At 38.5% G+C, this 23,662-nt stretch overlaps 1 protein-coding gene across 3 annotated transcripts in view; it reads right to left on the reverse strand.

Moving 5' to 3' along the window:
- The window catches only part of SLIT3 (slit guidance ligand 3), a 537,543-nt gene extending 531,400 nt beyond the window's left edge, over positions 1 to 6,143 (reverse strand). Inside the window, exons 1-2 of one of the 3 annotated variants that reach the window (XM_052816501.1) lie at positions 5,889 to 6,143; positions 5,310 to 5,562 (exon numbers count right to left, since the gene is read on the reverse strand). In XM_052816501.1, coding sequence (XP_052672461.1) covers positions 5,310 to 5,494 — 185 coding nt within the window. In that variant the 5' untranslated portion in view covers positions 5,495 to 5,562; positions 5,889 to 6,143. Of the gene's footprint in view, positions 1 to 5,309 lie in introns of all 3 variants that reach the window. The other 2 variants (XM_052816502.1, XM_052816500.1) reach the window with 2 other exon arrangements.
- Between the last annotated feature and the right edge of the window lie 17,519 nt (positions 6,144 to 23,662).

A 23,662-nucleotide genomic window follows, 5' to 3' on the forward strand; every position in this document is an offset into this window, starting at 1 on the left:
ACCTTTGATACACACTTCCTCAAACTCATACACACACAAATTCCAGGGGAAAAAACGCAATACTAATCATCTATATTTAAGGACTTCCTAAAAGACAACAGCTGTTCTTTAGAGGAGCAACTTTACTTTCACCTAATTCTTTTGCATGAATCAATACTCAGCTGCAAAAGTAAGAAGATGAAAAAAGTGAATAGTCTCAGAGCAACTCATTAAGAAATTCTGCAGTAAGTAGTCTGGTCCCTTTGATCTCAGAATCTAATCCAAATTTGTGCAAATACAGACAACGTGACAACAGCCACTATTTGCTTCTGTAGCTACCAAATTACAATAGCTAATTTCATCCTCCTTCCTGTTTCCATCGCTTCAAAACGAGGTAACAAATTTAATAGTGCAAGACTCTGATCCTATACAAGTGCATGTCAATGTCCAGTCAAGCACAAGTAGTCAGCGTTAAGTTAGTAAAGGGAAGTATCCAAATTAAACTAAGCAACTCAGTCAAGTTTTCCCAGGATCAGTACCTCTGAGAGCAAGCTCTTCGAAGCCAAAGCTGTGGATGTCTACTTACTGACACATGACTGGGGCTGGGGGGGGGGGGGCGGTGGTTGGGGCAGGCAGAGGCTCCATGCAAGGTTTTGGAGACTATTACTTAAATGAGTGGCAATCCCTAGTGGGAAGAATTCTAGAAAAACAGAATGTCAATGTAGGAGTCAGTATAATTATATTTCCGTGCGTTTAACATTGCGTTCTGCAGTAATGTGGAAGCATTCAAGACAGGAGCTTAGATTTAATTTGGAGACAAAATTGAGGAAGTTGAAGACTTATTACAAGCCAGTGCAACTTCAGCAGCTACATGCACCTAGGCCAAAAACGCCATAATAATATATTTGTATAACAGAAACCCCAGACCACATAAAAACTCCAGAGTAAGCAGATGACTAAGCTTCTAAATTGCACTTAAATGTGGACACACTCAATTTAGCTACTCAGACAAAGCACAGAACAGATTAGTCTTGCAAGCTTTATCAATTTAGCAAGGTAAAGAATCCTTCAAAGTAAAAGACAAAACAAAACAGCAATTAACATAGGAGAGCTATCAATTAAACAAGATTCGAAGCCACCAAGTATAAATTCGTCATGAACTCAAACATGGCTAAATTCTCCAAAGAAACTTTTATACATACATAATGTGCTGCTAACAGCAGGGAGATAACTAGATATGAATGGAAGGAAAAACACAAAGGCTTATGCTTCATAATCAAACAGAAAGCAGATATTGACCCAGAAGACTCCTGAGCAGCTTCTTCATATCACTTGTTCCTTTCGGAGCTGAAGAATACAACTGTCAAGCAGGTGGCTTTGATCTGCTCACTGCATTTACACATCACCTCAAACTAAACTTGACTATCAGCATTATTAAGTGTTATAAAAAGCCACATGTATAATATTTTACATATTGTAGAAAACATTTCCACTGAAGAACATATCATAAATAGAGAATCACATATAAAAACTGAAGCACTGGTAAGCAAACTCTGATTAGAGGAGTTTGATGAAGCAATCCTAAGGAACTTTTCAGAAAGGTAAAAAATTCAATACTTTTATGGAGGTATTTACATATTCTTAATTTCTAAGCCCTAACTTCTGTTTCCTTTATTAGCACGAAACATCTTATCAGTTGCATAGCTTAAATAAAAGAATGGCTGTGTCCACCCTCAAAAGTTGACTATTAAATTATTAGTTTTCTCCACAACACAAAAGGTCTATAAACTTCTTTTTTTTGTTAGGATGTTAAGTTACTTCACAAATGTGGAATGGATCAGTAAATACTAATGACGAGCCACAAAGTCAGCTATATCATCCTGCTCATGTACAAAGTCCTCTGTGGAGCATCACATCTTGCAATCTGGGGAAACGTCTTAGACCTAATTTCACGTCTGTCTCTTCCTGTGTGCAATGACGGCTATTCTGAGGGTTCCTTCTCTAGAGCAAAGGTAAATGGAAGTTACTCCTGGAAGTGACAAATATTTGTTTCAACACTTATTTTCTCCAGACTGAATAATTTCTTTGTGCAGTAGTATACAACGCTCACCTCTTTTTAGCTCTTCACAAAACCTAACTGAGCAAAAGCTTCAATCTATACCACACAATTAAAAGACTATCATAGAATGTAATAACAAGGTAAACTGCAACACAAACCTAGTACTACTTGCTATATTTGTAAAGCTACTATTAAAGATGAATCTGTGTAAAAAAAAGTTTAAGATAGTTTTACAACTCTGTTTCTGTGATCACTGCTTAATCTGTGGATTCCCCTCAAGACAGAAATCACGGGTACAACTCTTTACAAAAACTACACCTTCAAAGCATTCCAAAAAAAAAAAAAAAAAAAAAAGAAAAAAAGCACTCATCACTTTTCTCACGAAGAATCAGTAATCAAGGCTCTGGTGATGCTCATTTCTTGAGGTATCAGGAGACGATCACTAGTTCAATAGAACTACAGAGGTTTCCCATTTTTTCCTTAATGTTATATTTTCAGATTTCCTGGGGTTTCATTTTAACACAAATTTAAATAATATTTAACTTGGCTTCACTAACCCAAACAATCTGTAACATTTGTACAAACATCACTCAAAGCTTAGCGGCAAAATATTTTAAGTGGTGCCATTAGATGTCTTATTAATTAAAGCAAAAAGTTTCCAACTTGAACAGGTATGCAGAATTTTTAGCTCAAGAGAATGCAGAAAGAAGTGAAGACCTTTTCATAGCATAAGAGTCTAAAAAGTCACTTGGTATATGGCCATCAAGAAGCTTGTTAAAATTAATTTCCCAACACATAAACATTTCTCTGAAATTAAAAATATCTTTGTCATTTCAGATATAATCATTTGGTTTTATTTACAAGTTAAACAAACTAGTTAAAGACTACACATCAACGCAGTGTTATGTCATAAATAGTTACAGGTTGCTGTGGACCACAGAGAAAAATGAGATACTCCGATATATCCAGTGGCTGACTGATATTTCACCTATGAGCAGAATTTAGACTCAGAGAAATATAAAGTCTTTTTCTCTCTCTACTGCTTACATTAGAAAATTCAAGTTAGTGCAATTAATAGAAGTCTAGATTTGAAAGAATTGATACAAGCTTTAAAGCACAGTTGTAATGAAGATGACAGTGAACACTGTAAAAACAGCAAAAGGCTCATGATGGACTAGCGATGAAAAGTGAAGACTATTTAAAAACATGGAATACTGTGTTACTACATGATCCTCTGTGTGTTATTTCCACACGACTTCAGCCACTGAATGCTCCAATAATACACTATTTTAAAAAAAACAAACCAAACAAACAAAATGTCCAACACAGCTACATTTCATATTTATCAGTAGTGTATCTCTGAGGTTAAATACTCAAACCGAATATTGTGAAATAGCTACCATTGTTCTTCCTTCAGCCATTAATCTAAAATTTAAATCTGTAAATAACACCAAAAATTATCAGGACCGAGAGCACAGTGATTACACCCTCTTTCATTCTTTTTAACACTTAACAACATACCAAGGCCAAGGCACATACTCTCTTGGCTTAGCTTCTTACAAAATGCAAGGAAAGTTAAGATCTCTATGAAGTACATTCCCACAAACGAAATGCAGTAACAAAATCAATTCAGTCCCCCTAAAACTTAGGCAAAAACAAATCACCATTTTTAAATTCTTCTCGGGTGGCCAACTAACCTTGCATTTGTGAATCATTTTAACCTGAAATTTGTAAGTTCAATTCTAGCCTTTGACTCTTAAAACCACACAAACACAATGAAGCACACAAAACATTTGGGTTATCACACATACTTACTCTGACTGGCTTTGTATACTACTTTGGTAGCGGTTTGTTGTGGGGCTTGTTGTTTTGGGGTTAGGGTTTTTTTTGTCTCTAATCTGCCAGGTTGCTACCCATCAGTTTTAGGGAGTACACAATTTCGTGCACAGAAGTTACGCTTTCTATAAAACTAACATCTGAAAACTATTGTTCACACAGCTGGCGTTAAAAGGAAGGCTGATACGGCCACAAAACATTAAAGATGGTAGAACAGTGTAGTAAGAAATCTGCATATTGCTATCATTTAAGAACTCTCAGCACTATAACAGGCATTTAGAAACATTCAAAAATGCTATAAAATTTCATTCTGCGACAGAACTTAGCCTTTAAGAGGACTCTATACACAAAAACTTTGTTTGCTTAGTAACTTCATCCAGCTTTCCTTCTTGGAGGAAATATTGCTTGAGAGTTTGACGTTTCCCCAACTCTACGACCCAGAAGGGTACAAAATAGGAAGTCAGGCTATATGATCTACAGCATTTTCTTACAAGTTCAGAAACATTTTAAATTATCAGCTAATCGACATAAGGCACAACTAACTGCACTTTCCCGAGGTCATTCATGGAGCCCAGCACAGAGCCGTGCTGAAGCTCTGTTTAACATTCCACTCTGGACATCTTCATATCTAGCACCAGCCATTCTCTGAAATATGCCATATGCTATGCATTAAGCAACATCAGAGATGCCGTCCTCTGCACCAAGCAAGTGCCAGAACTGTATCAGAGAACTGAAGTCTGCTTTCAGCCTTCTCCTTAGAAACTTAAGTAAAAAGAATCAACTAAAAAACTCATGAGAACATATGATACAGAAGATTTACTATGAACACATTCATTACATTCTCCTATGCTGAGGTTGGAAACACTCTGCAACTTTACACTACTATCATAAACCCTGAAGTAGATTAAAAATTAAATAACCAGCTTCCCCACAGCAGTTTAAGACAGAAATTAGACACTGCTTTAATATGACTTCTTATCCATTTGAATTAGTTTATGGCAGTCATGGATTTTTTCCATGGCAATGAAGTCATCATGCTGAGAAAGTAAGGAGAAACTGCTACCAGCCACCAGGTGAAAACATCCAAGTTTCTAACTGCATATTAAATTGGTGTTTGCATTGACACTCCAGGTAGAGCTCTAAACTCCATTACAAAAAAGTCACTGCAAAACCCAGTCAGATGGTAACCGAAACCCCCAAAAAAACGTGAAACTCTGAAACGGATTGATTTTTTTTTTTTTTTAAAAAGCAGGAACAGCAGCAAGATAGCTCTAACTTCTGAAAAGCTCCTCCCCTTCCCTCCTGAAAACATTAATCCATGTTTGATTACTGAAACTGCTGTTGGGATGTACTCTGCACTGCTAGGCAGGTGTTGAGAAACTCATCCCAGGTGCTTCTACAAGTACTTGAGGAGCCCTTAACGGTTTTTACTTACAGTCTCTCCGCATTCCTGGGAATATCCCTCGGTACAGTTTTGAGTCCTAGTCCGTGACAATCCACGTTGGAAGCAATACATGTACATTTATGCGGGCATCCTCCAACGGGCATCCAACTCACGGAGCTCCAAAAGCTCAAGATCATTCCAAGGCACAGAAACGCACATCTTCCACCAGGCAACATGGTTTCTTGATCGCTTCAGTGGGTATAAAAGTGCGTGCGAGCAGCCGGCCCTTAAAGATGAAATGCCTCTAAGAAGAAAGGGAAAAGAAAACAAGAGGCTCTTAGTACAGCCCAAGGGAACCCACCGCTGCCATCATCGCCGGAGCACCAGCAAACCTTCAAAGGCGCCCGAAAAGGTTACGTTAGGTGGAAGAAGGTGGGGAATTGCCTTTCGGGCTCAGGTTTCTTTCTGTTATCTGCGAACGGTACCAGAAGGCAGACAGTTTAACAGAGCTTCAGCCAGAGGCGTCCTCAGATGAAAGAGAAACCGGGAGCGGAGGCAAACGCACACAAAACATCCATCAGAAGCGGCGGCAATCCCCGCAGCAGCCTCCTCCGCTCTGCATCGCCCCACCTGGGCCGGGCAGGTAACCCGCGGAGGAGATGACCGGCAATTCAAAGCGGCCCCGCCGCCGGCTCCTCAGGCGCTCGCTCCCTCCCTCCCTCCCGCCGCTCGGCTGCCGCTGCCGCTGCCGCCGCGGGCCCGCACCCCCGCGCTGGCGGCCGGCGGAGCCGGGACCGGGAGGCGGCGAGGGGAGGCGGAGGGGGCGGAGGCGGCGGCGCTCCCACCCGCTGCTGCGCTCGCCGCCCGCCCGCTCTCCATTCACTGTGCATGGCAGCGGGGCGAGCGCCCGCGGCACGGTGCCACCCCTCCCCCCTCCCAAAATATCACCCGCAGCGCCCATTGGCTGCGGCTGCCCTGACGTCACCCAACTGCTGAACTTTCGGAGCGGAGCGGAGGGAGGGTGAAAGTTTGGGGGCCGCGCCGGCCCCGGCCGCAGGGAGCGGGGGCTCGGCGGCACCCCTCCGGCACCCCCCCGCCCCCGGCACCCCGCGCCCCTTCCCCGCCCGGCGCCGCGGTCCCTAGCGGCGGGGCGAGCCCGCCCCCTCCCCCGGTTCGGGTTTCGGAAAGGAATGTGCGGGCCCGCGGCACGGGAACCGCCGCCCGGCGCTCCGGCGCTGCGCGACACGCTCTCAAGTTTCCCCTCGGAGGGGAATTCGCCGCCTTTTGTCTGCCGCGTTTCCACTCCCCGAGTACCCTCTGGCGGCCGGAGGAGGACGTTCACCCGCCGCCGGGCCGCCCGCCCGGGAAGGACGGGGCGGCCTCGCCCGCCGGCCCGCTCCGAGCCGCGGGGCGGGGGGGGGTTGGGTCGGCCCCGAGCGGCTCCCCGCCTCCGTACCTCCGCCGTGGCGGGGCCGCGCTCCCAGCTCGACAGGGCAGGCCTAAGCCGGACTTCGGCGACGTTTTCTGGAAACGAGACCGGGCGGGCTGCCTTCGCGGGCTAACGCCGTTCTGAGCTGATGTAGTTGGAGGCTCAGAACGTTCTACCTGAAGTGTACGGAAAAAGCACAAAGAACACCGCGGCACACCCTGAAAACGTGGCGGCGCCGAGAGATTACTCGGAAAACCGCGAGTCCTCGGAGACACACGAGAAGGCGTCTTTTTAAGGTAAGTCTTAGCCTGTTAACAGCAAGGTTCTCCCTGTAGTACACCACACACCTACGGTGACCTCCTGACCCACAATAAAGCTGGTGTATGCACATCATGAAAACCTGTCTCTTTCAAAATACCAAGTCCCTTATTTTGCACACTTAAAAAGAAGGCACGTTTACGCATAACATACTTGGGAACACAGACAATACCTTCTTCATCTACACCACAAACTCTTGGTCCATGACTATGGAGTCTACGCTCTGTTCCTGCAGGTAGGGAAAAGTTTTCCTTTTCACCGTTCAACAAGGATCGTGGCCAGCATTACCATGAAACCCCCACAACCCCTCCAAAGATTTGGTAAGGCTAAGTTACATTAGGACTCCAGTTCTCAGGTTGTGCTCAAAATGTGTTCTCAGCTTTCCTCCACAAACAAAAAAATTTAGTATTTTAAGTGGAGGACTTGTAGGAAAAAAAACACTGTAAGATGTTCACCATAAGATAATGGACACAGCATTCCAGTGTGCAGTAGCACATCTTAAACACCTGTTTATTTCTGGCAACAGTTGCTTCATGCTTTCATTACTGAAATTTGTAATTACCTGTGGCATTCCTGCCCACCTTGATAGTTGTTTTTTCCCAAACCAGTGAAACGTCCCCCTTGACAGCCAGCAAAGCATTTCCTTGTCTACTGACCTCCCTAACAAGCTAAGACTTGGCACTCTAGAGCATTTTCCTGTGGAGAGAAATTTGCCAAAGAGCACATGCAAGACCACAAGTTAACCTTCACCTCTCCCGGTCTTTGTCTGAAAAAGCAATGAAGTGATTTTTCTCATTTTATAGTGAATTATTTACATGATAAATTTCCTTTTTACATAGAAACCATTTTGATCAAGCCTTAAGATTGAACCACTTACATGACTAGACTCAAAGCTCAATTAAGTGGTCCTTATATAGCAGTATCCAACCCAAGAAGGCTCAGTGACAAATGACACGAGGTTTGAAAATGCACAGACTCAGCTGTCACCCCTTTAAGTGGCTGCTTTACGCTGCTTCAGAAAAGATTAGAAAACACTATTCTCCCACCTCTCCCAAATCTACAGAAACCAAAAGCTTGGGAAGGTGCCTGTAATTCTGTCTGGATCCCCAAATAAACCTCTTCTTTCCTGGAGAAAAAGGCAGAGGAAGATCACTTTAAGCTCCAGCATTAACAGATGAAGTAAGGGGCAAAGCCACAACAAACCCCTCTACAGCCTTACAGTACCCAAAGCAGCAATGATAACTGTAGGAGCTTGAACTGATCCCTCTCCTTTACCCTCTAGAGAGGGCAAAAGCACAGACAGCTCCAGGCCTGTCATTGACACTCATCACTATCTATTCTGAGGCAAGCACCCTCAATCAAGTGTTAGTCTACAAGAGATCAGCTCTTGGAACAAGGAACAGCTGGTTCAGACAGACAAGACAGAAATTACACTGCTTAGGAAGACAAAGTACTCTGAAATCTCTGAAGTCTCCTCCACGCAGACTGAAGGTATACATCCTTAGCTCATTCAAGCAGTGAAAATACTTTTGTTGGAACCTAACTTTCCTTGGCAGCCAGGCAACATCATTCCAAAAAGGGTTTTTTTCCTGTTCTAGTTTACTAGCAAGCATCTTCCCAGCTACAAAGATGGCCATGTGGAGAGGCACGCACCCCTTACCTCAGGATGGAAGTACAGAAGCTGTTGGATACTAAGTAAATATGATCACAGGCAATGCAAACGTCATATCCTAATAGTATTTTTATTTCTTTTTAAGTTACTAATGTTCGGTTGTGATGAACTTCAAATTCTAAGAAATTGTGAAAAAACTCCCTAAAACCTCTTCAACACTGTCAACTATGGCAGTCAGCATATTCCATGCTTCACTGCTAATTCCTCACATTTCCCTGAAAAGGACAAGTGAACCAGACAAAATGGTAGAAAAATAGGTGAGACGAAAGTCAAGCCTATCCTTGAAATACATTTAATTATTATAAAAACTAAGGGGCATGTTTTCCTACATTCCAGTTAACATAGCTCTTAAAAGGCAATGGTCACATTTTCTCAAGGCATGCCACAGTGAAGCAGAGTGTTGACTCTGCTGTTTTTCCTTTGTACATCTACTACGGCTTCTGGCTCCTGGCAATTGCTAGAAGCTGGCAAACGAGTCACTATTCATCTCTTAGTACGGAGTTGGCAGAGGTCAGCACAGCACGTGTTACACAAAACTGCACAAAACAACAGAATATGGAATAATCTGAATCTATAAAGTGTTTCTAATTTGTATTTATACTAATTTAAACAACTAAGTTATTTTTATGAAGGTACCTAAAGCTGGACAGTTTTTATCCATACTATTCCCTGAAGTTTTAGAAACTACCAACATTTCCATATATGCAAAACTCCTTACAAACAAGATTATTATCAAAGGTGTGCTGTCTACTCAGCAGGGATTTAAATCTTGCCTGCTGCTTCTGCAAGAAGAAATATAGTTGTTTCTCTTAGAAAATGAGTAGTTCACTGTATTTAGAACATCTTTGCATCAATTTGGAAACTGACTTTCATACATAAATATTTTTATTTAATCGATTTGTTTTCAAGTAAGAAAAAAAGTAGGTTTGATTTTTTTCTCTTGGTATGGAAGAACATTTACTAAACAGATGTTCAGAGTATATTTACATTCCAGCAATGCTGTCACCTAAGAAGCTCTGTAGCTGCCTCCTTTCTTGAACCTGCCAGTGACTCCGCCACTACCTCCACCCTGCAATAGTACCCTTAACACTTCTTACAGTCTAGAAGAGAGCCGAGTTCTGGCAGCAGCAGAAAGCCAGGGTAGACAAAACCAGAAGACCATGGCAGCTGCCTGGGGAGATGTAAGTGAAAGAAAATCACTTCTCTAGACAATTTTGGACTTCCAACACCTTCTTCACAAAACATGCGAGCACAACAAGTGTTTTAGAGTTAATTTCAAGACACGTTACATGGTGTGGTATGCGTAACGTCACCACATATTCCTGGGCAGTTATGCATGTGCACATGCTGTGTAGCAAGTGTGACACGTCTGAGAAACATAGGACTCACTGCACTTGTGTTGTCCATGTGGCCTGCACATGTGCAGTAAATCTGATGGCTCCCAAATGCTCATACTTTTTGCATGCACAATAGTCAGTTGTCTAGAGGCCTGATGGGAACTGTAGCAGGGCCTGGTCAGCTGGCTGAAGTCCTGAAATCTGAAAGTTTATGGGCAAAAAATAAGACCCTTTTAAGGAATCCAAACATATGGCTTGAACATTGTTGTTCAAGCAACAAAAGACCATCACAGAACCTCATACTGCAGGACTACCTGCACAACAGAGCAAAGCCTCCACCATCACCAGCAGTAACTAGGAGGGTGGAGAGGAAATGAGTAATTCTGATCACTTCAAAGGAATCAAGCCTTCCTTGTATCTTATCACTTAAGCCACAAGGCTCCCTGAACAGCCCTAAGAGGAGCTCTCAAGCACATCCACCACATAGCTTAATGCTTTGTCACATGATCAAGCTGATGTGTGCATTTTAAACACGCTAAGTTCAAACTCCACCTAATTTTAAAGTCACTGATGCAATCATTTGGGAAGCAGTGACATATACCAAGTTAAATAAAGTATCTCAGTACATTACCTAAAAAGGACATAAAGCTAACGCTTGAGAAGCCTGTCAATGCTAAGGAATTTGAACTTGATTTTTATTAGAAGCTAGAAATAGAACATAGGTTTAATATGACAGATGTCAATATTGCCACGCTATTTCAGAGCATGTAACATCTAAGCACTTAGTTATGCTCTCCATAACCGCTGCACGAACTACGAGGCACCTATTTTAAAGGCAAGAACAGGACTCGAGTTCTGTCATCCCCAAGGTTTAGGCAGAGCCTAACTTGTGTCCCGATGCCCTCTTGTGGCTGCTGAGCTCCCCGGGGTCCCCTGCAGACACTCCTTCGCGACCTTGTGAAGGTCTGTTGCACGGATCTCATGTGGAGGGGTTCACTCCCTGTTGCACGCGGGTCATTTGAAGAGGTTAAATACTCTTTGAACCCGTGAGATTTTAAAATGCATGCGCAGATGCCGTCAAAACTGCGGTCAAAATAAACAATAGGAAGGTGATAGCACCACAGAAAAGAAAAATAGATTCAGTTCATGCTGAATCAGACTATGTTTTTCACTGTAAGTTTATCTGAGCCCTCAGAGGTTTAATGCCACAAGTTGCATAAAGATACTGTTATTTTTCTACTCCCATTTCAAGAGGAAAATTAATTGTCAATTAAACACTGAATATAGGCTTTCATAAAGATATTTTCATGTTAATTGTTTTTGTTAACTAAGAAAACAATGCTCTGTTTTCTTTGTTAAAAATGCGTTAGGCTGACCAAACAATGTTTTCACCTGTGCCTTTGTTTTTAAAAACTATGCTTACTGAAATAAGCATTAGCTGCTCTTAAAACAGTCAAACTATGAAATGAAAGCAACCATCAGATCTAAGACACTACTAAAGGCAACTACTTGGTATGAAACATCAGATGGATTAGGAAGTCTAGCAACTGAAGCTAGCCTTATATTCCCCTCAAACAGAATAAAACCATGAATCTTAGCAATCCGTACATCTTTACTCACAAATCCATTCCCATTTTGAGATGTGGTAATAAGGAAGATGCCTCCATGCTGACTCCACGCAAGAAAGCTTATGTCACTGTGTCACCCGGCATACCATGATTTGCCACACAGTACGCAAAAAGAGCAGTAACTTTGAGCAGTGAAGAATTTAAACAGGATTTCTTCCGCTTGGAGTGGGGCTCCCAATCGTGTTAATTATGTAGAAGATCATGAATAAAACTTAATAAACCATCTATTTTCTCTCTTGCTTAGATTCAGACACAGAATTGCAACTGTCCTTGAAATTTGGAATTAGTTTTTTCTGTCAGTTTAATTCTCATAATGGATGCTATGGAATTTACCTGCTCCTTATTCTAATTCCTAATATCCTATTGCTCAGGTAGTTGAAGTCAAACTGGGAAGTAGCAGAAAGCTAATTGACTAACATCGAGAAGGGATCATGCACCTTCACTGTTGCTGAAAACATTTTAAATGTGTTAAAGAATTTTAAATTATAGCTTATGAAGAAAACAAAAAGCTAGTTACACTAAAAGCTTAGTAAATTAAATTAGGTTCTTTTGTATTAGATTTGTATCATACAACAGAAACCACCTAGAAAGCCTTCTACATTATATTCCCTCTGCTACTTACTGTGCTATATATTCCATCAACTATAGAGTGTTAACTATTGAGTTACCTTTGTCTTACACAGTTCATATCCACATACAGCTTTCTATAGCTTTGTCTGCTTCATACTCAGCATTTAAATAAATACTAGATAAAAGGAGAAAAAAATGCAAAACAAGGCCTATTATTATGTGCTTTAGGTGCACAAAAGCTACCTAATAGATGAGCATTTTTTTCTTAAATTAAGGTCTGTAATCAAAAAGAACATAGCTTGCACATAGCAGACAATATTCAATACATTTCATTCTGTTTCCAGGGCATACAGGCTTCTGTAAGGAAGTACTGAATTAGTTGGAAAATCTAAATAATTTAAATACTTGTGGAATATAAGAAAGGTTAAGGATCCTTTCAGGCTTGAGGGTGTTACTTCTGATGCAAGGCATAGCAAGTTTTGGCAATGGTTACAGGAGAGATTGGAGGGTCAAAATGAATAATCCATGACCTTCACTGCTGTATGAAACAGTATTTCCATAGCTTTATGTTGTTTTGTTTCAGCTAGAATCTGACATTAAGCAATTTTGAGAGATTCTGCATCAGAGGAAATTTAGGTTGGATTTTTTTTTTTTTTATTCAAGGTATAATAATTCATAGTTCATAGCTCTCTACACCAGCAGTTGTTAAAAAAAAAAAATCAGTTAAAGGGGCACAATCATAGCTACACTTTACCATCAACTATTAAGACAGTCTAGAAACACTGTTTTCATACACAAGGCATTGCCAGTTTCTGGTATAAATATGCTTTCTCTCTTTGTACTTCAGCATACAGAATACTAAGAATTTTTACACCTGTGCATCAATGCACAGTAGTTTCAGTGGTGGAAGATGATTAAAAATAGTACAATTTGGGAGAAAGATTAGTGGATTAATATGCTGAAGATGCACTGCTCCTAACAATATAAACTTACCACACAAAAAAGCCATAATGGTTTTTTACATTTAGTGGCTACTTGCACATAGATCCAACCCAAAAGCTCCTGTTGAATAATGGATTCAGAAAGAAGTCATATCCATTTTATCACCCCAGAAAGGTATTTGAGAGGTAAACAGAGAAGGCACCCAGGAAAACAAATTCAAATACAGGCTTCTAGCTCAGCCATTGAAGTGTATTAAATGCAAAAGTTTTCAGAGCAGTAGGCTCAGAAATAAATACTTCTCTTGGACAAGAGCTAACAATTCCATTAATTAAAGAGAATGCAATCCTTTAGGTACAGACTATCATCGTCATAAACTAAAACAAATATTTAAAGTTTTCAAGATTTGACTAGTTCCTCAGTTTGGAACCCAAATCAGAAAGAAGGATGGGGCAATATATCTCTATTACTCTAAATGAGGTCTTTTCACGTGGAAAAGATATTTATTACCTTACTCTGTCTTGGAGGACAAAGCTAACCTGAAAATCTTGGCAGCTTTGGAGAAAATAAAGCATTCAAAGCTGTTATTAATAACTTCTGTATTTTGATAATTTTATTGAATATTAATAACACTTGCATGTAGAAGGAGCAATGCCATTGCCACAATGTGAAATATTTCATTATTGCAACTGCGGATGGTTCACATTGCTCAATGTGTCAAAACAGATCTGTCTTGTTTTGAAGCATAAGTGGCTGCCTAGAATTTTTCCTTCAAAGATGCAGCAATAGAAATAAAATATCATTTAGCATGTGCTGGCATCGGAGGTTCATGTCTTCATCTATTCACAATATAGCAGTTCCTCACCCCAATGTTGAAAAGTTTTCAATAACATATCAGAAGTTTAGAAATATGTTCAACGTAAAGCTTAGGCAGCTAGATCCCCATTATGTCAACACACTAACATTAAAAAATTCTTTTGACTATGGAAGGGAAATATCTAGTGCTTAAAGCAGGAACCAGAAAACCTGGATTTTGTTTCTGTGTTACTTACAGGCTATGACCTTGGCAAGTCAGCCTTCTGACCTCCATTTACTAGTTCATAAAGATTTATAATACACACAAGGTTATATAGCAGTCTGAGCTTTACAAAGCATGTTTCAAGTATTATTTTCAGTCTAAGTTAAAGTCTTCATTAAATATCAAGAACTAGAAGTATTTTGTAAATATGCAATATTTTTATTAATATGAACATTTTGTGGTCTTTGACATCAGATTTTTTTTTCAATTTCAAATCTTCCCTGTGTTTACATGCATATGTACATTGATCTGGATGCCTGTAGAATAGTATTTTTAACAGTACTCTTCAATATCTACTCTGCATACTGTATAAAAGGGATGGAAAGCCAAAGAATGAAAGATCTGAAAATGTGTTATGCAAATCTTTTGAAGTGGAAAATTTAACATCTAGTTCATAAACTTTGTGGCTTGTTTGGGCTTCCTAATTTGCCCCCACCCCAAAATGAGTACAAGAAATTTCACAATGAAACTGCAAACATAAGGACAATAAGCTGACCAGCCACACTGGACAGAGAGCAAAAAGGATTTATCTGATTTTCTAGGTCGCAGAGGCTGTCTTGCATAGTTTCTTTCAAGCCAGCACTTGGAAAGAAAACTGCAAAACTTCGTAACAGCTTATTACCAGATTATTTGCATTGAAGTTTTCAAGGTTGGTCTTTCACATGCTATAGAAGATTACTACACTCATTGGAATGAAAGCACTCTCTGTCCAGTATGTTTACTATTTGGAAAGCCAAATGCTGCTTATTTAATGAACTCAAAAAATTACTTGAAAATATTACTTTGACACTTGTTTGCTCTTTCAGACACAAAGGATGATCTGCTCAGAGTTTTGGAATTTTAAGAGAGTTAGAACATTTTAAAACTACAAATGAAAGCCTTAAATATTAACAACATTCCTCATTCTAAAAAAGATAGTTATTTTTAGGCCAAACACATTATTTGCCAATCTTCCTGTTGGTTATAATTGTCTTTTCTCAAGAGAAGTCACTTGAAATTGTCTAGAAACATTGTTTTTAAAGTGCAACTGAGTTTTCTTTAATCAATGTGCAAACATATGGAAACAAAAGAACAAATTTAGAAAATGAAGCTTCTCTTTCTGGTGGCAACTCTTACAATTCACCTTGGTACTGGGGAAAAAAAAAAAGAACCGTATCTCCTCCTGTTAGCCACTCTCAGATCTGCCAGACTTGTAGAAGTACGCAACTTCTGAAAACATGGCTTGAGTGCATTTTGGGATCATAAGCTCAAAGTTATGCTCCACAAAAGGAGTCCTGCTTGACTCACATCAGGTGAGATGGGTCTCACATCAAACAAATGGAGAATGTATAGAAGTACAAAACAGGACGGAGGGAAAGAAAATGACAGAAGAATGAAGTAGCAAGGCTAGGAATCTAAATATCACATCCCAGCAAAGGTCTAGCACATAGATGACACTACAAGAAATGATATAAACATTGGTTCACTGTCCAAGTGAACCAATAGTCCAAGTTAAACCAATCCACTAATCCAGGAGTGTTATGATCAATCTCCAAATCCTGGAGTACTGTGGGATGCAAATAGGGTTGAACACCTTTCAAATTGTCATATGCCATGATCCTACCCTTGAAACACCTTTCAGAGAAGTCCAAAAGATAGTGCGCATCTATCATGCATCTAGCAGGCCTAACACATTTTAATTCATGCACATATGACCTCATTCACTGTCACTGTGGAAGAAATAGCAGATAGTTCATGTATAAAGTTATATAATTTCAGGATTTATCTCAGGATTTCATAATCTAATTCCTTTTTCTATCATTTTCTCTTCAAGATTTACTGAACCATTTTATGATTCACCTTCAACAATCCACTTCACAAATAGAATACAAATCACCAAAAAAAGGCCTTATGCAATTAACCTTTTAATTCTTTACATTATTACTAGAAAATTGACACTGAATGCCAAAATAGCAATTTGACCTACAGTGACTCTAAAACCTGGCTTCATATCCAGGATGATTTCTAAGCTTGAGGTTTTATGCCTTAGAATAAATACCAACTATATATCATTTAAAAGAAGTCTAATGCTATTGTAGGTTACTCATTCATTAGGAATAGGCTAATAAATTTACTTTATTGTTCCCTTTCTTTAAAATGTCTTTTACTGGACCTTGTGCCTTCTTTATTGGCTGTCATATATAATCATGTGCCTTTAAGCACCAGGAAAAACAAAATTCACATCGCAGATGGATTCTTTTCCAAGATGCTGTGCAGAGAATGTATTTGTCCCTTGCCAGAACATTATCCTCACAATTAAGGGCTAAGGCAGGAAATTATGTTAGTAAGGTCATGCTTCAGTTTCCATGTATGTTTAAAAATAAAAATTGAGATTTTGTCTAGAAAAATATAAAGAAAGATAAGTTAGTTAATACAGTCCAGTAGGTTAGAATTAGTATTTGCTGGTTACTTTAAATGGAATATACATACACACAACAGAACGACACAAATGAAGAAGTGATCCAAACAAAAAAACACAGTCAGATCACATACATGCAAAACTGCTAATACTAATATTGAAAATAATGCATTTTTTACAGACTCACTGGACACTATCAAGATCATTTTTCCAAACCATAGCTTTATTATAAAGCAACCTTTTCCCCATTACTTTTATGCTGTAAATATTAAATTCAGTAGTCTATTTCATTGGCTTTATGCAGATCATTTGAGAGCAACCTCATATACTTTTTTCGGGGGGGGGGGGGGGGTTGTTTTATTAACCCAAGTAATTTTGCAGTGATTTCATGGGTTCATTACAAGATTGTTTAACACTGAAAATTGGAGAGAAAATCTAGTCTGAGGGCAACCTTAATATTATGGAATTATTTAAGCATTAAATGATTTTTATCCTATAAAAAAATAAAAAAAACATGTATCTGTTCATCTTGTGCTGGTCAATCAAGTATTGAATTTTAAGCTTCAGTATGATTATAGTTGCTATAGCCTTATTCCTCCATAATCACTGTCAAATGTAAACAAATATTCACAACATAACCAATCATTTTTATTTGCATTGTTAGTCTGGCTTTTAATTATTCTTCTCTCTCATTTTATCTCGGCCAATGGGAATTTTGGTTGCACTTTGCAGGATTCATTGCACATGCCTCCCATACTATTATCCACAACTGTTTTGTGTTTTAGGGAACACAGTTCACCACTGATAAACAGCCAAACTAGGATACTGCACAGCTCCAGGATTAGGGTTGTTGGTGTCGTAACAGCTTTGCCTTTATTCTGTACCAGGTGGTGAGTAAAATACCAGCTGGTCCACTTGTTCTTGATATTTAATTATCTGAAGTAGATTGAGCACGAGACTATAATCAAGACAAGTGACTAAACAAGCATTAACCAGTTGAAGATTTGAGGGAACAATAGCAAGTTAGCTGTTCATCTGGGTAGAAAAATAAAAAATATATGACCACAAAAAGAAAGCAATAAAGTTACTCTGTTACTAGATTATAAAATGAACTAAGAAAGTAGAAAGCAGTTGTTGTAGGAAGCCTGGATTCCTGCTCAGTCTTTATCAGTTTCAGTTTATGATTAAGATTTCTCCACCAATTAATTGTGATATGACTGCTTCCTTGTGCCAAAATGTAAGTGATTTCAGGAACTAGGACAGAATTTGTCTTTTGTAAATATGCAACCTTGACTGGGTTCAAGCCCATGCCATCAAGTATAATTTTATCTGGCTAATGTGAAATTTTCTGAGAAGCTAATTATTAAGGTAGCATTTTTAGAAGCCAAAACAGCCAGGACACAGATTTAGCCAATTGCCAGACAAAAGCTTTTAAGTTCCAGTTGGAAGTCTAAACTCTTCACTTCTCAATTTCACACAAACATAAGATGGACCATTTGTCAACATAAACAAAAACATGAAATAAACTACAGATTATTCAGTAATTTTAAGGTCAATCAACAGAGTCAGGAACAAATCAATGCCATGACAGTGATATCTTACTAAGTTACATCTGGGCAAAAGAAGAAAAGACTATTTTTTTTTTTTAAATTATTTATTATATGCTTGTCCAGATCTTCAGAAATGGTTGCTTATAGTTGACTGGCAGTATAGGCAAACTTACTCATCTGTTAAATCTCATTTATCCAAATTAGCATTGTAATAATGTAACTGTTTACCATTACAGAACCCTTCTGCTAGCAATGCAAAAAAGAAAAGTTACTGAAATTGAAGCTGTAGCAACTGTAAGTCTGTTAGACAGGTCTTACACAGTAGAGATGCTTTTTTTATGCTAGAGGAAATACTTTGGGTTTGCTTATTTTCATGGCAGAGTGCTATTCTCTTTCATGTACATCCTTTTATAAGTACTAAATTAAACATATATTTAAACCTGAAACATTGTACATACAGCATTGTTTTTCCATACATAAGATAACCTTAATTAGCAGGAAATATTAAGGGCAAGTAGAAAATTACAAAGAAATTACAAGGGTAAGAATACTTTCCTTGCATCAAAACCAGCTACAAGTGGGGGGTTAAAGAACAATCAAATTTTTCAGTTTTGTTAAACAAGCACAAACACTAAGGTTTTAGAAGGCTTACAGCACAACATAACCTCCAAAATATGCCCCTAAAGAAAAATCAAATTACTGCTTATGTGCTCGAACTGGTAAATTTTACAAGGAAGAGCACAGCCACAGAAAAAAACCTAACCTTTTACACTGATACTGAGAAGAGCTATGATTCCCCATCTGAGGACAAGAGCAAAAAACCTGCACATGCACACAGTAACAGGACAGAACAGAGTTGAATAGAAGCCTAAGAAAATGTTCATCGTGTCAGATACAAGATGGCATCAACAAATCTAGTGAGACCATATTCGCATAATAAGAAAGGCAAAACAGTGAAAGTGAGCTGTGATGATACAAGTCTCTTCCACCGAGAAAGGGTCCAAGTATTTTTTCACTTCTGCTTTTCTGCACTGCAAAATATTTTATATTAAAACTTAAGTGCATGCCTATACCATTTTTTTCAGCGAGTGCCAGAAAACCCTTACAGTGGCATGCTGAGTTCACTTCAGTGGTGAAATGAATATTACAACTTTTTCTCCTAATATAATAAATGAGCACAAGGGCCTGGCAAATTTGTCCATATACTGAGAACTAACACACACATCTTACAAGTTGTGCTCAAAGCATACAACGTAATTTGTACACAAAAGTTAGCTGCAAGATAACCAAGAAATAGTAATAGATGATTGGTGAATGTTCATAGAAGACTTTAAGCAGCAATAAGTTGCAGAATGTGAACAGCTAGTCATCAATGCACAACATTCATACAGTCCACAGCTCTCTCCCTGGTGATCTTTCCCAAGATCTCCTTGCACCTGAACAGGACTATTGGAATTGTTCCAGTGGCCCACAATGCTCCACTGCTCCATAACAACCTGGATACTTTGATTTAATTTGTTCCCTCTGGACAGGGCTTGGATGAGATGATATCGATGGATCCTTTGCCACCTATATTATTCTGATACTCTAACAGGCCTTGTCAACCTTTGGAGAAAACACAGAAAGATAAATGAAAATTGAGCAGTGTATTTAGTACGTACACATATATTAAAGAGGAATTATCTAGACAGCAAGCACAAGAGACATCATGGCTAAGATCAGGATGTACTACATACATTCAGTTTTCTTTTTACTATTCTAACCATCATCTGCCATTACTATTCTAACCATCATCTGCCAAAGAAAGAAGGAACTGGATGAATCCTCTCCTCGAATCTGGGCAACTGTATGAAGACTAATTTTATAATCAATGTTTGGAAACATTGTTCAACCATCTTATTAATGCTTGTTTAGCCCCACCTCAAAAAGTTTTCTAGCAAGAACTTCAATCATGTAAAATAAAATTCTGAAATAACTCCTCCAAATTAATATGCATTAGAACTGTAAGGTTGGTTGGGTTTTTTTTTTTAACCCTAAAGTTTCTGGTGTTATGATCAAGGAAAAGACTTGTTCTTCTCGTTGAAAGTTATTATGCATTAAAGTCTCATTTAAAATTCTCAAGCACCCTGGCAATAAAACTACTCCAAGAAATCACAAAGAATGTAGAGAGTAGCACAGTTATGAAATGTAGTCTAAGAAGAATCCCCATGTTCAAATATGTTAAGCTGTATACTTTGAGTATTACTTGTGTATATGGGTACAGAAATACCCAGATTTTTTAGTAGGCCTTCTGACCCATTCCATGGAATTATTGCCAAAATATCTCTTAAGTGTTCTGGATCTGCTTAATGCAAACATTCTGGTTGTAATTATAGCCTACTTGACTTTTTTTCAGCTCTTGGAGACATATTTTCATTAAACATCTTTAAAATAATATTAAGAACTATTATATCCACAAGATTGCCTTTATCCAAAATGCCAATACTTTTAAGAAGCAAAAAAATAGTTTTTAGAAGTTGTGGGGGTTGTTGTGGCTTTATGGGGGTTTTTTTGGTGGTAGTTTTTTGTTTTGTTTTTTAAATATTGAAGTAATATTTTACTTTGTTAAAGTTTCTTTATCATAATTTCATTACCAATTCACTGTTCTTCTGTCAAAGTAGATGTATTACTACAAATTCCTATTCAGATAATGAATACCAAAAGCATTCCTTGAACAATATATTTAAAATTTACTGCATCTAAATTACTTGCTTCATAAGTATGTTGACTTTGAAATTTTAGGCTCAAACTAATGAATTACTCCCTGTGCACATTATTTATTTTTACACACACAAGGAACAAACTTCAACCATTATATGCTAACCAATATAAGTCTGCATAGTTATTTAAGCACCCATCAAGATTAGCTTTGGAAGCCTCCATGGATGGAAAAAGTCTAACGCAATTTTCACTACTTACTGTTAAACTACCTTTTAAATATTTACTGTTGGATTTATTCACTGTACAAACCAAAGTCCTTGGAGTCACTGTAAAATTAAAAAAAGCATCACCTATGAGAAAATAAATCAATATCTTAACTAGAAGTTTTTACACTTCCCACCAAGTTATTTTTGCCCAATATGGGGGGGGGGGGGGGGGGGAACAGAAATATCAGCTTGTTTCTGAATTTATTCACTCACTGCCCTGATAATGATAATTTTGATTTATTTTGTTATGCTCAGTACAGACTGTTTGTGGACAGTGCTCATCACAGTAATACAATATAAGAAATTTAGGATTATTTTTCTTCACACTAGAAGACCCAAAATATTCAGGAAACTATATAGACTCAAAGCACCTGATAGTTGGCTTTTAAAGGCTCATGGAAAGGAATCACAAGATACTAGCAATTAGTAAACAACAAGCACCCCTCTCCACAGATACTTAGTAATCCTTTACAGTTTATCAATAATGCTCACTGAACTTATGAAAAAAAATAATTGTTCAAACAAAGTTCCTTTCAAATCCTGAGACCAACAGCTATTCTCACCACAACATAGGTCCCTCCCAGCTCAAGCTTGTTCCCTTTTTAGTATTTTGGTTACCACAAAATCCCGGAATGAATGCAGCATTTGATATGCTGCCAACAGCGTGTTTCTCTTCTCTGCCTACATTTGCTAATTCTTTAGTCTTACTGCCACAAATCTTTTTGAGACTCAGTTCATTATACATGACTTTCCATTCTGAATTTAGAAATTACAAGGTTAGTCATCATCCACTAAGGTACTGTTACAAAATTTCAGTGATTATGACACATTATGCAGCTATTGCTCATAGAGTGTGAGTGTGCACACACATGCCCATCTGTCTCTCAGAGCTTTGGAATCACTATGCCTTTGCAGCTCCTCTACATCTGCACAAATACTAACACAGTTCAGACCCAAAGCATTTAGTCTGTGAATTCAGATCTTACAAATCCATTTTTGGAACAGGAAATTTCTAGAAGATAGCTGTAACAGCTCAATATGCTGAAATATACAGGGAAAGTACTTTCCAGATGTAAGCAACTCAGTATCTTCCAATCACAAGATTATGATTTGTGTTACTGCGTGCATCCCATCTATAAAGTTTTAGCCTGCAGTCAGAAGAACGTCACAGCTCCATGAGCACAAGCTGTTTGACTGACGTCTTCTTACATCATTCCAGCTTCTTTTTGAAGAGTAAGACATGTTACAATAACACAGAGCTCTTTTATGCCTTAGTTGATTTCATGTTCAGGGGACAACTGGTATAGGAGAAAATGATGCTAAACTGCTTTAGTGTGTAAATGCTGTTTAAACCAAAATAATCTGTCCTGATCAAAGCTGCACAACAGTCAACTGCCTTTTCACTTCTTACCTGGGTAGTACACCAATGAGGTTAGAGACTTACAAAATGGTCAGAAGTGCCTCAAAGTGAAGAAGTGGAATAAAAGCATGCAGAATGACAAATTCAAGAAGCACACAGCAGGAGTTTTGCACATTGGTTCTCTGTGGCAACTACCATTGAAAGAAAAATCTATCATACAAGGAGAGACCTTCAGAATTACATTATTCTTACAGTTGAATAACAGAAAACAGTTACTGAAAGGCTCAGCTTTAGCACTAAATCTTGGCCCAGGATAAAATTAACTGAATATATTAATAAAGGCCACATCTTCTGTAATAACAGCTCCACCAAAACAAAATCATGATAATGACATTCTGAAAGAGAACATTTGTACTGGCTAAATATTGCAATGAAGTAACCGCTCTGGGGGAAAAAAATGTTCCAGTAAGGTGTTTTCTTTCAAACACTCAATTCAAAATAGATTAGATACATGCTATACATTCATTATTCACACACATCTTTCAGCCTAGACTCTGATGTCTTCGGATGTATTTACTTGTAAGAAAAACTTAGGAGGAGAAGGAGCTAGCTATTCAGTAGACCTTCATTTAATGACATTAAATTTGGCAGAGTAGGTGTTGGAAATTTCAAGGTAACAAACCCACTTTTTCTTGTGATTATTAGTAGTCCATTCATACTCCTGTCAATTTATTAAGACACATCTGCTTGAATACATGCTTGAATACGTTATCCTGATACTCAGAATATATGCAATGAACCCCCTAGAGACATGCAGATGGAGCTTTATTTTCTTCATTTACAACTGGCCTTGCCACCATTAATTTAACTGAAAATAAAGACAATAAAATTATTAATGTTGAATTCCAAGGAAGACATGGGAGAGCTTGAGGTAGCTAGCTAGCATGAAAGGATATCAAGCATGGAATTTATCCACCTGTATTTAACAAGTTATTTATTAATGATTAATACACCTGAAAGACTTATCATAACAGTTCACTGTCTGTCATTGTTTCCAGTTGCTGCCACGTGATACGCATTGGAACTGGGGGATCTTGAAGAACATCCTTATGAATCAGATCCCACAGTGTAATGCTAAAAGATATACCAGAAATTGCTT

This window comes from Harpia harpyja, chromosome 20, assembly GCF_026419915.1.
Source record: "Harpia harpyja isolate bHarHar1 chromosome 20, bHarHar1 primary haplotype, whole genome shotgun sequence".
Taxonomy (NCBI): Eukaryota; Metazoa; Chordata; class Aves; order Accipitriformes; family Accipitridae; genus Harpia; species Harpia harpyja.